This window comes from Alexandromys fortis, unplaced genomic scaffold, assembly GCF_014885135.2.
Source record: "Alexandromys fortis isolate MF-2015 unplaced genomic scaffold, M_Fortis_MF-2015_v1.1 scaffold_162, whole genome shotgun sequence".
Lineage (NCBI taxonomy): Eukaryota > Metazoa > Chordata > Mammalia > Rodentia > Cricetidae > Alexandromys > Alexandromys fortis.
This window is the reverse complement of record NW_026068033.1, coordinates 3,100,143-3,113,244: the sequence shown is the minus strand read 5'-3', so window position 1 is coordinate 3,113,244 and position 13,102 is coordinate 3,100,143. Positions and strand designations below refer to the sequence as shown.

The following is a 13,102-nucleotide window of genomic DNA, read 5'->3' as shown; positions in this document are numbered from 1 at the left end:
GATCAGTAATAAATAAATGGCCCATTCTGGATTGTCTCCTAGTCCACTGCTAGTGAGAATCCAATAGAGGCAGAAAGAGATGCCAGACATCAGCTGCAAGCGGCTGGTTAAGTCCTTCTGGAGTCCCTGGAAGCTGCCCGTGTGTGTATGGGGGGGGGCACATCCTGTAACCCAGGCGCTCGCAGGGCAGAGACAGGAGGATCAGGGTTCGAGGCCATCCCTTAGACAAAGAGCTTGAGGTCACCCTGGGCTACATGAGCCCCTGTCTTGGGAAAAAAATAGAATAAAATCAGTAGCAAAAGTCAACTTTAAGTTTAACAGAACTAAGTGTAAATTGCTAAGTCCAGGTCCTATTAGACACACCAGTGAAGGTCCAAGCAAGTAAATGATGGGGTTGGAGAGACGGCTCAGTAGGTAAGAAAACAGGAGACTGTTGCAGGGGATCGGCTCACCCCAGCACCTCTGTCAGGTGACTCACGTCTGCCTACGATTCCACTCCAGGGGGTGCTGACATCTCTGCCCTCCAGTGGCCCTACTTGTATACACACACACATACAATTAATTCAAAATAATAAAATCAACCTTTCTTAAAGGAGGGTTAGATTATAAACTACAAACTTACAAACATGAGGTCTTAAGAGATGACTACATTGACAAGAAGCCGCATCTTCTCAGAGTCCCTGTCCCCTTTTGTCTTGTCCCCGATATTTTGTGTGACCTCAGTGGCTTTGCTCGTTTCAATTCATCGCTGTCTTCCTCACCTCCGTCTACCCATTGTGGAATTAACAGATAGCCTCTCCTTTATCGCTCAAGTTATGACTTTTCTGGAAACCAGAAAGTGTTATGAAGCATAGGTTTAATTTTTAACCAATGGTCACGCCAATGACATGGACGGGTACCTGCGGCAGCTCTGATGTCTGCGTTTGTCCCTTGACTCATGTCTAGGTGGTAGCGCTGGGGGACGTTCCAGATGGCACTCTGGTCACCGTCATGGCAGGCAACGATGAAAACTACTCGGCGGAGCTGAGAAACGCTACGGCAGCCATGAAGAACCAAGTGGCAAGATTCAACGACCTCCGGTTTGTTGGTCGGAGTGGTAGAGGTACGTATCACGAATGAGCTCAAAACATATGTGCCTGGGAGTGAACCCAGGCTTAACTAGTAGCAGTTTCTTAGTATTGATGCCACATCAAACTTTAATATATTTATTTGAAATTTAATACTTCTGCAAGAATCTAATTTTATATTATCATGTTTGATAACTAAATTGGCTTGAGGCTGACTTGGAATACACAATACATGAATGAATTACTTTTTTTTTTTTTTTGGTTTCTCAAGACAGCCTTTTTCTATGCAGCCTTGGCTCTCTTGAAACTAGCTCTATAGACCAGGTTGGCCTTGAACTCACAGAGATCCACCTGCCTCTGCCTCCTGAGTTCTGGGATTAAAGGCATGCACCACTAGTGCCCGGCATGAATTATGAAAACACTTCAATTTTTCTAAAACGAGAAAAGTGAACCTCACCATAATGAGAACTAAGACTGTGTAATGAGAGTTCACTGCCGGGCAATGTGAGCATCGTGAGCCTTCAGCGTATGGTGTTTGTGGCTTCTGCTACAAGCGACAGGGTTTCAACTGGTCACATCGGTGGTTTGGGGAATCCTAACACTAGATGATATGGTTTTAAGCAAGCTTACATTTCTAGGACACACATGGAATCATATTAATACAACCGAGAACAACATGGCCTTCGTGATGTGTTTATTCTTTTTTGCAGCCTATTACTTTGGTGGGAGAAAAGGGGCTCACTTAACTTTCAGATGTTAATTTTGTTAGAGACCTGATTATTAAAGGAGCCGTTACCTTGGCTCAGGTGGACAGGCAGTTTTATTGGCCTTCACCCTTAACCATCAATCAAGCACTGGAGCAGAAAGAGGGAACTTGTTTCACTGTAGACGTCTCTACTTTCCAGTTACCTCTCAAGTATTACATTTTCTCTTTGTTTCCAAGACTTAAATCATATTTTACAAACATCAACAAGTAGTGAAAATCTAAGAGCACCTTTGCAATGTAGTGCTCAATAAGCCTGGCCATCAGCGGTATTTCTAGCTTAAAGAACAGGATACATGTCTCAGCAGCAGTAATAGTTCCTGCATTGGAAAAGAAGTAGGAAGGGGTTAGTGATGTCTGCAGCTCAGTGGAGAGCCCTTGCCTCGCATATGCAAGGCCCTCTGTCTGGTCCCCAGTACCAAGCAAACAAAGCAAAACAACCAGACTGGCGAATGTAGAAAAACACAGGCCAAGGAGTCATCATCACTCCTGTCTACAAAAGCGGTCAGAAAACCTAGAGAACCTGTTCTTAATGGAAGACGGAGAGTAAGTGTATGCACATCTGGGCTGTTGTGCTGCTAGCCTAGATGTCCGGGCCATTTTCATAATGAAATCACAGCTTGGGGGGGGGGAACCCTATAATGTGATTGAAAAATGTTCACACTACTATGCTAATAATAGAGTGATTCAGAGAGCCGTCTGTCCTCTTACTGAAAGCCGGAGATGCTGTGTGCGTGTGTCTTTAAGTGAGTTCACTTGTTATAGCGAAAGTCTGTCTTTGAGCAAATGGAACTCGCATTATGGTTCAGGGGCCTGTGCTTAGCAAACATCACGAAGAGCGTGGGAAGCAAAGAAGAAGCAATGACCTCACAGCCAGGCCCCCACCTGCCTAGCAGTGATCTTCACCTGGCTTAGGAGGTGCCCCTTTTAGAAATGGCTAGCTGGGTATTGCTTGGTTGCCAGAGAAAGTGTGGTTCTACTCATAGGCGCCAAGGTGGGTCTTTTTGTCCTGCTTGGCTATGGGGGTTTTAAAGACTGTTTCCTGGCCCGTCCCTGTGACATTTCCACTAGGGAGCCGCGCGGCGACTCTCTGACACCCGTCAGAATAGGTTGATGATGGCAAAGAGTAGGTTTTGAAAGCAGCATGCTTCCTTTTGTGGTGCCGAGGGCTGGCCCCCATCTCTCTTTGGTCATTTCTGTTTTGAGTGGGTGACTAATAGGCGCTGGTGTTTACCTGAGGAACGGCGGACTGTTTCCCCAAGGTGTGGGCTGTTTACATTCTGCTACCTGATTCATGCCAGTGTGCACTCGAGTTTGCATAAACCCCCCAAAAGAAAACAGCAGCACCCAAGGCCAGGCTGTCTTCTCATACCCTGGAATGAAAAAAAATTAATCAGATGCAAAATTTAAAAAAAAAAAAGAGGATTATAATTGATTTGAACAGGCTCTCCTCGCCATGTCTGAGAGTAAGTCATTAAAGCTCAGGAACACTAATTGACCACTTGACCCAGTTACCGTTACTGTATATAACACTGGTCTTGAGTTTTATGATCTACATTTTTTTATGTCAATAATGTAAGACAAGTGAGCTCTTGGGAGGCTGAACATGGTGTTGCCTCGTAATTTCACTTTGTAGTCACAAAATTTAATTTAATTTTCTTTTTTTGTGTCATCATCGAAGCCTGGTAGACAACCCCCACCTCGTTCTCTCTCTCTCTCCTAATTCTAACAATTAGTTCTAATCCTCCTGGCTGAGCCTTGCCTTTTAAAGTTTCATTATGTTTTATTAAGGGATATTAAGACTCGTCTATTTCGTTTTCTCTTTTCTAAAATGTGTGTAAAAATATGCCCTTGGCATTCACAGACTGACCCAGAGGTCTGGCTTTCCATCCGTGCACACATCTTACGGGCAGTTTTGAGTTGTCAATGCCGGGTTCTCCAAGGAGCCTGGATGCTCCGTGTGGAAAGAAAGGTAGAGAATCTATGTAAGGGTGCCCCCTTTATTTCACCAGATGCCAGATGTTGGGGGTTGGTGACCCTCACCGAGACTGGCAGAGCTACCCAAGGAAGGGATTTCCTCTGTTCCAAGAAATGGATCTGTCTGGCCACCAGCCAGCACCACAGCTCCTAACCTCAGGTTCAGCCGGTGACTGGGAGAACCTGCCTGTCTGGCTCCTAAGACAAGGCTGATCACAGGCCCCTGTGAGCACTGTTGAAGGCCAAGGCGGCTCTAGATTCTTTCTCTCCCTCTTTCTTCCCCCCCCCCCCCCCCCCCCCCCCCCCCCCCCCCCCCCCCCCCCCCCCCCCCGCCCCCCCCCCCCCGGCTTCCCCTTGCTGTCCAGGTAGCTGAGATCTAGTGTCTCACCCCAGGAACGTTTCTCTCTTTGGTTTCCGATCTGCCTGTTGACTTACAATGATTTTCACAGAGAGAGAGTTGCTCTCAGTTGGGGGTGGGCATGAGAAAGGGGAGTCCTCGGAGACCCACTGAAGTCCAGAGAGTAGGAAGGCACACAAGTGGTTGTCAGAATTATTGTTTTAATCACAGGGCCTGAGACTATCCGTCACCTCCAAGTTCAGGGTCAACAGGAACTCTCCTCCGTGAGGTTGAATACCTGAACGCTTGTCCTTGTCTACAACTGCCACCAATAGGTTCCCACGGCGAGAACGCTCCCCACAGTGTGAGGCGCAAGACCCTTAAGGAACTTTAGCAGTAATGTCTGCAAATGCCTCTTCCCTCCTAGAGTATTATATTAGTTGCCAATGAATTGATCCATCAGGGAATATAGCTTCAATGATTTCACTGGGAACCAAAGCACACAACTACCAAATGTATCAACGACTGTGTTGTGAGGAGGGAAACCATGGCCAATTAACATTTGTCCTAAGAATGTGATTTTTAATCTTTGGGAGATGTCAGAGATAATTCTGAAAATCCTCCGAAAGACTTTTCCCAAGAATGAAAAAAGCCCCTGCGTGCACGGATTTCTGTGTGCTGAAATTTCCGGAGTTTGTTTGTAGATCTTCTGGGATGCGGAGATGCCGAAATGTGCACGTTGGGGATGTGGAACACTAGATTAGCACCAAGCTTTATGCTCAAGAGATACCCAGAAAATAAATAGACAAGGGAGCCACAAGGTTGACACTTTCCTGTGCCCTTCTGTTATATTGGTGACAGCGGTAGGACCTGGTTGGTAGGGGTTAGGAACGTTCAGAATTTAAGAGGCTAATCCAGGCCTTCGGTGAATCCCTAGGCTTGTAAGTGAATATAATCACTTCCACAGGATTGCAGGCCCTCTGTCCTTGACAGTAAGGTCTCTTCCCCAGTGACCATCGCCTCACTGTTGTGGCACTCACCGTGAAACCGAGTGTTCTGTGCTCTGTCAGGAAAGGGTTTCACTTCTCGGTGGGATCTGCTGTTTACCCTGACCTCCCAGCAGCTCGGAACTTGCTCCGTTTTGAAAATAGTCCTTTGCTGAAGTGAAATTCCTTCCTCGATTCTTGCTGTGGACGTCTTCCCAGACATAATATTTATCCTGTCACAATCTAGGCTCTTTCGTATTTGTGTAATGTTGGTTTCTTAAGGCAGTCTCGTTCCCCTTCTGCAGGATTCTGGGTACGATATGGGGATGTTGTCTCTCAGCCCAGGGGAAGGCTGTGGTGGAGATACATTTGGGGAAGGATAAACCATACTTATCCTCCGAACAGGGAGGGGCGTCTGTGTAGTGGCTTTTACCGGAGAGAGAGCGGGGCCTGAGTGACTCAATGTTATCATAGATCCACATCGTTCTTTATTTGATCACCAATTCATTTACTAGAAGAAGGAAAAATCCAACTGCCAGCCCCAGAGACGTTTCATGGAGAACATTCTAGGTAAGCAATAGAAACTGGCAGCTGGGTCTCCTAGAGAAAGTAAGTAAAAGGGAATATATGAGTTGCGTTCAAAGCAAATGTCCATTTTCTCCCTCTTTATTTCTGGCTCTCCATTTAGAATTTGTAATAGTGCATGTAGTAAGGTCCGTTTCCCTCAGATTTAGCTGTGAACAAATGGGATAAAGCAGACCAAAATAAAAATAAAAACAGATAAAACTAAACAAACCCGGGGCCTCTCAGAGAACAAGCCCCAGCTGGCCCCATCAAATACTTCCTTTCCACGGCAGGTCACAAGTTCCACCCGGAACTGAGGCAGACTCTGCCTATCCGACCAGGATTTTATATTTGACAGTAAAAGAGTTAGCAACACTTTCCTCAAGCGAGCTTGAAAGCCTGGGTTGGTGAGAGCCTTAGCAAGAAGAAGGAGCAGCTCACCACGCGCGCTATCCCTGTGGGAACACAGTAGTGACCTGCTCTACTCCGTCAGACTTTCCTTGCTGGTTTTTAACGAAGTGCCAGGCATCCAGGATGGTGGTGTCACGCAGCTTCTCATGGTTGAGGTCATTTGCATGAATAGAATTTTTCAGTTGTGGGGCAAATACTGCCCGTCTATGGAGCCGTCCTCCACCCTTCCTGGGCAGCAGGGCTTCTTAGTGAGCCAGGACTGAAGACTGCCCATCAGAAAGTGCCTCGGAGAGAAATAATGGCCCAGTGACTTTAGAGCTTCCTGTTATGACAGCGTCATAGACATAAACAGGGATCCAGCTAGCTACCCAGTGTGGCTCGTTCTAATAAATCAGCTTTCTTTCTTCCGTGTGTGTGTGTGGTGTGTGTGAGTGTGTGGGGGGGGTGTGGGATGTGTGTGGGGTGTGTGTGTGGTATGTGTGTGAGTGTGTGGTGCGTGTGAGTGTGGGGGTGTGTGGGATGTGTGTGGTATATGTGTGGGGTGTGTGTGCGGTATGTGTGTGAGTGTGTGGTGCGTGTGAGTGTGTGTGTGGTATGTGTGTGCTGTGTGTGAGTGTATGTGGTGTGTGTGTATGGTGTGTGTGTGGTATGTGTGTGTGTGTATGGTGTGTGTGTGGTATGTGTGTGAGTGTGTGGTGTGTGTGTGGTATGTGTGTACTGTGTGTGAGTGTATGTGGTGTGTGTGTATGGTGTGTGTGTGTGGTATGTGTGTGGGGTGTGTGTGCAGTATGTGTGAGTGTGTGTGTGTGGTATGTGTGTGGTGTGTGTTAGTGTATGTGGTGTGTGAGTGTGTGTGTGGTATATGTGTGTGCGTGTGCTAGTTGCTGAGGTACAGGGAGAGTGGAGGAGGATGGTTATGGAAGAATATATTCTGTCTTTCAGGAATTTTTTTTTTTTAAGAAAAATTGCTTTTTGAAGCAGAGATGGTGTAATGTCTGCCGAACCGTCCCTCCCTGCTGGTGACTATACAAACAAGTTGAGGACAGTAAGGGGTGTTTAAGAATGACTGTGTGCAGTCACCCCTGGTGTTTATGGCAGGTTGGTCCAGAACCCCTCCCTTAAGTCCAAACATCTGCAGTTGCTCAAGCCCATCATACAGACTGGTGCAGCCTTTGGAAATGACCCTGCACCCTCTCTAATATAATTTACAGCATGCCTAGATTACTTACGGTAGCTAACAGAGTATCACTTACACATAAGTAGTTGCTGTGGCATTGTTTGGGGAGTAATAACGAAAAAATAAAGCCCACACGTTTAGTACAAATGGGTTTCCCCCCAAGTGTTTGTCATCTGTAATTGGTGGGCTCCACAGCCATGGGACCTACTCTACTGTAACTGCAGTGGTGTGCATTTTGCAGGTTCGGTTGTTGGCCCTTACCCAGGGCTCTGTATTCGTGTGTTTATACTTTCTTTGGGAGACTTCTTGGATCAGAATGTTCTGAAAGATTGCTTGAGTCTATGCTGATAGCATCTTCTCATATGAAGCCCCAACCAAGCAAATTAGCAAGAATGGATGAGCATGCTGTCTGTGAAGATGTCCCAGTGTACAGCTGCCTGGCAGGGAGTGGGGGCCCATAGGCTGCTCACATTTATAAACATGCTGCCTGTGTTTATAAACATGCCTGAGTGAGTTTCAGGCAATGCCTGTCCTCCCCATGGCTGGTTCTGCCGTGTATCTCTCAGTCAGGGCCTATGGAGAATGGAGTTAATGGTTAGTTTCGCATTGCACCAACTCTTTGGGATCCCAGCTCACTGCCCAGAATTTATTAGCCTATACTGGGCAGCCCGTCCCATTTAGGAACTCCATTTGCTGTGGCATGAACCTGCATGGGAGCATGAAGTGTAAAGAAATCCCAGCAGCCTCCTATGAGAGGTTCACGTTGTAATTCCGGACTCCCAGTGGGTTCCCTTTGACCTCCTAACAAGGAAGGAAGTAGTCTCTCAGAAGCCACTTAAACTCTGCTTTTCTCATAGACGTTGTGAACGAATTTGAGCTTATTTTTCTGACGTGAAGTGCTCCCTGCTTTTAGAGTCGTAAGACCTTCCTCGGGAGCACATGGCCCAGTAGCCCTGCCTCCCCAACACCTGATCCAGGAGGCCCGTCCAGTGAATGAGAGAGCTGGCCAGTGTCCCCTAGGGAAGTGTGTGTCTCTAATCATGTCACCTCATGCAAAGGAAGGAGCCATTCAGTATTCTGCATCCTCATCGGATCTTCACGGACAAGGCGAGCAGGGAGGGGCCGTTTGGAGGGAGAAAGGCCCTCCTCATGGTGGACCTCATAGTCCTGAGCCTACAGTATTCGCTCAGAGTTCTGGTCACGGATCTTCACAGACATCTTTCTTTCTATTTGAAATCTTTGTATGGAGTGTGTTCAGCACTATATGGCGTGTGTTTGGCATTTATACAATGCCAGTCCATACAACTGTGTTTGGCATTATATGGAGCGTGTTTGGCATTGTATGGAGCGTGTTTGGCATTGTATGGGGCGTGTTCGGCATTGTATGGTGTATTTCAGCATTGTGGTGTGGACGGTGCTCGACAGTGTATGGACCGTATTCAACTCTCACTTTCCTGTCCACTTGCCTCTTATTAATGAGGAGCTATCTGAACCAGGATCATTCCTAGGCTGTCTGTCTTCTTAAATGGCACCCCCAGCTTTGAGCTGCAGCCCCAGGGGCAGGTCTCTTCACCCTTTCCTCGTAGGTGATCATTGCTGATGACCCTCTTAGTGCTTCACAGCTGGGATGAGCTGCCACCCCTGGGGGCATTTGATGAGGTCAGCGATATGATTGATTGTCACAGACTGAACTAGGGCTCATAGCACCCAAGGGTTGAGGCCAGAGATCTGCTAAACACCCTCCTATGTGCAGAATCCCCTCCCCAACAGAAACCAACTCTAAAACTTAAGTCATGGCAATACTGACCACCCCGACCTGGCCCGCCACTCTCCACAGTTGTCAAGAATATCTCTTGCCCTCCTCCCTCACACTCTTTATTTTCCTTGAAAATCTATGAAACGAAATCTGTGATATCTACACTGAATAAAAGAGTGGAGGCAGGAGGACCCTTGGTCATATATTGAGTTCCAGACCAGCCTGGTCTTGGGGTGGGGTTGGGGAGAAAAATCAATCATTCAATCAATCAGTCAATCAATCAATCAATCAGAATGTATCCAGAAGCCCTGAGTGAGATTCAGTGACTTTCCCCAAACCAAACATCCAGCTTTGCCCAGTGGTATCTTCAGTGGGCCAATCGCTGGCTGACCAGTGGCCACCCATTCCCTAGATCCCTGCCAGTGAGTCCCTCTTCCAGGGCTGTCTTCCCTCCAGGCAGTGGATTCTACCAGCTTCTCACTGAGAGCAGATCATCGGTCCCCTACCGACACTTAGAGCCACCCTGGAGTGGCTGTGCTATGCATTGTTGGATGTTTGATAGCATACCAGTGACCAGTGACTGCCCCCCTCACCCCCACCTCCTCAGTAGTGACAGTCAAACCTCCCCTGAGGGCGGGGAAGTTGCAAACAACTTACTTAGAGGTGTGTGTCTGTCGGGCTCTATTCCCCTTTTGTCCCTGGAGAGGAGGAGGCTCAGAGAGGGTTGATTTCTTGAGATAAAATGCAGGTTAAAAACCTTGGTAAAATCTCACACCGGGGTCAGTCTCTCCAGAGACAGGACCCCTGGGAGAGACAGTGGTGACCACAGGCAGAGTGCTCAGAGGCTGGCATCAGGAAGAATCCACCAGATCCACCCATTCTCTCCAGCCTCCTGGAGCTCTGAGGGCCTGAAAGGGTTATGCCCAGCAGGCACTGAGATTTCAGATTAGCAATGGAAGAGCTGAAATTAAATCTGGACTGTAATTCGAAGCACCGCTTTTCATGGGAAAAGACGTTCTCCCAACTTAGCCTGTCCAACTCTTTTGTCCAAACATTAATAGCATGCAAATATTTATGATTCATACAGGCCCCTTTTAATTCCCAAGAGTATTTTAACAATAAATACTGCATTTTGACAATGAAGCAGAATAATCCCTTTGTCCCGTAGCAGAGCTCCTCAGGCTGGCACCCAGTAGCATGGCATTCTTCCTGGGTGGGAACTGCAGGCTCCACCCAAGCTTTGGGGCGTTCTACATCTGCGTGACCCGTGCGTGCTTTGGATGGTGCTCCAGGCCATCCATCCTGCTGTTCCCCAGAAGTCATTCTTATCTCATCGTTTTAATAAATTGCAAGTTAATAGTCACACATGGGTTTTCTCTGGTGGCCACAGGGAACCTAGTCTGTTGCTCGCAGCCGCCTCTGACTCCACGATTGTCTTGCATTCTGGCCAAATTCCTGGGCTCTGGATTACACTAAAGCCACCCAGTCCCACTTACGGTTCCTCTAATTTATCGTACTTCCACAGAAGAACGTATCTATGCAGAATGATTCTGTGGGTCTGGGGAAGACAGTGAGGGAGTCTGGGGAGTGGCCACAACTCCGAGACGTGCAGGCCTCGGTTTTTCTTCCTGGGTAACAGGCATGGCAATGCCTTGCATCTGGGCTAAGATGACAAAAATGAGGTGGTGGCCTTTGAGGAGACTCAGAAGACAAGGTGTGGTGGCTCTTGCTCCTGGGGTAGGATTGTGGGAAGAGGAAGGAAGAGATGGCAGGAGCAACCTGCTGAGTCCGGAAGTTAGAAAGGGTGGTAAACCCTCTCCTACTGCCCTCTCCTTCTGTCCCTTTGTTCTGCTGAGGACCTGGTAAAATGAAAGTTCTGGATACAATAGATCTCCATAAATATCCACTAATAAATGCACGCGTAACCGTAATAAAATAACTAATCCTTTTTGGGGACCTGTGTGCTGGACATATCCTGTCCTTTTCTCTTTGCTTACCTTGTGCCCTGAAGTCATTCAAGGAGAGCATTTCATTCATTCGGCCATTCATTTCTCTCTCTCTCTCTCTCTCTCTCTCTCTCTCTTTCTGGCACACAATAGCACTGTTAGCCCAGGCTTACCCTGTCCAGGAATTCAGCGATCCTCCTGCCTCAGCCTCTATCCATGGACTCGTCACATATGAACTGGGTATCCTATCAGGCACGAGGCTAGCACAGCAGATTCACGGGTCTGCTGAAGAGCAGTTATCCACTGAGGGGTTCCTGAGGGGTGACGGTGAAGCCAGCCCTCCCTGTTCTGAATGGACATCTCTGTGACAAAGGACAGGAACCAAGTGGCATGCAGTCTAGTGAATGGCAGATGGCTTCCGTCAGGGAGCTCACCGTCTCTGTGGATACCTGTGGGAGGCAGCACAGTGTGCCTGTTGGCCGGGGGGGGCACATTGCCTGTTGGGGAGGCGACAGTGTGTTTGGGTCAGGGGCCCGTCACATGTTGCCTGTTGAAGAACCAAGAGATACTAGGGTGGCCCGCTCTGGAGGACTTTGAGAAGGGTGAGGTGAGGATGTTACGGGGGTCTTGATATTCGCCCAGGGCGCTGGGTCTGCTGCAGTGACATGCAAAACGCCAAGCAGAGAACTGTGTCACCAGACGTGCATGGCAGATAGACTTAGGGTGCAGTGTGAAGAGCAGGGGGTGCTTAGAGGGTGCCAGGGTACCGAGAGACCAACCTGAGGGTTTCTCCTCTCAGGCACCCTCAGATCTGTGCAGGGAGAGCTTGCGAGCACCCCCACTTAGTATGTGTCACTCCCAGGGGACGTTAGCTCCCACATCATGTTGGCCTCAGGTATCCAGCCCACCTTCCCTTCCTCAAAAAGCTGGTGAGCAGGGACTTGGGACCCCGATGCCACCTCTCCTCTGAATGTCAGCCCCCAGCCCCCAGCCTCCCTGCTACTTCCACACGGTGCAGGCTGTGCGGGGCTGTGTGTGTGGCTCTAGGCCACAGGTATATTCAGGGTGATAAGTCAGGTAGCCTTGGGAAGCCACTTTGGGCTTCTTCCCTGTGTGGCCCCTGGCTGGACTGCAGCATGTGACCTTAGCCTAAGGAGAATCTTGTACGCGTCTGGGCGGGAAACAGGCTAGTTTTCTGAAGAATGTGTGGCTAGGATCCCAAATGAATAAAAAAGACAGAAGGAAATGTGCAACTTTGGGGAAAAAAAACCAGAGTCCCCAGGGACTGTCTTGATGCTTTGGGGTGGTAGGTGTCAAGTGCCAGGAGGTACAGACCCAATTTTAAGACCCCTCCGTAAGACAGCAAAATCTGTAGACGTTCGTCCCCATCCTTATTAAAAATGATGCAGACACAACATTTTTGTGTGATCCACTGGAACTCCTTCCTTAACAATATTCAACTCACACCAGGTGCATTGCCCTGCATGTTTAAAACTGCGGCAGGCTGGACCCTCAGACACAGAGGCAGGAGCCATTGTGCTCACAGTGAAGGGAGGCCTTGTCCATTCGTTTCTTTCCTAAGGCCATACTCATCCCAGCACCCAAAGTACCACCATGCTTCCCAAGCAGAGACAGCTGCCACGCTAGAAGTCAGCAGAGCTCATTGGTCCACCTTTTCAAACATATGCGCGCGTGTGTGCGTGTGTGCATGTGTGTGTGCGCGCACACGCATGTATGCGTGCATGTGCATACAGGTGTGTGCAGGTGTATCTGGAAGCCAGAGCTGGTACCCAAATTTCTCCACCACTTTTGTTTTGGGGTTAAGGTCTCTTTCAGAACCCGAAGCTCACCAGCCATTTCAACTGGCAAGCCCCACCCCCAAACTGACTTCTATCAATCCCCAGGAACAAGGTTATAGGTGTCTGTTGCCCACTGGCTTTTTACACGCATGCTGGAGATCTGAACTCAGGTCTTTATGCTGGTGCGACAAGTATTTTACCTACTGAGCCATCTCCCCTTCCCATCAGCCCTTTTTTTTTTTTTTTTTTTTTTTTTTTACAAAAACACTTTGGAGCAGAAGCCAGAAATCTGGTTCAAGCACAGCCCCTGAATCACTTC

The 13,102-nt window shown here is 48.3% G+C and overlaps 1 protein-coding gene across 3 annotated transcripts in view; it reads left to right on the top strand.

The window, feature by feature from the left end:
• Positions 1-13,102, top strand: part of Runx1 (RUNX family transcription factor 1) — a 216,465-nt gene that overhangs the window by 136,931 nt on the left and 66,432 nt on the right. For all 3 annotated transcript variants that reach the window (XM_050164796.1, XM_050164795.1, XM_050164797.1), the window contains one exon: positions 946-1,102. In XM_050164796.1, coding sequence (XP_050020753.1) covers positions 946-1,102 — 157 coding nt within the window. The remainder of the gene's footprint in view (positions 1-945; positions 1,103-13,102) is intronic.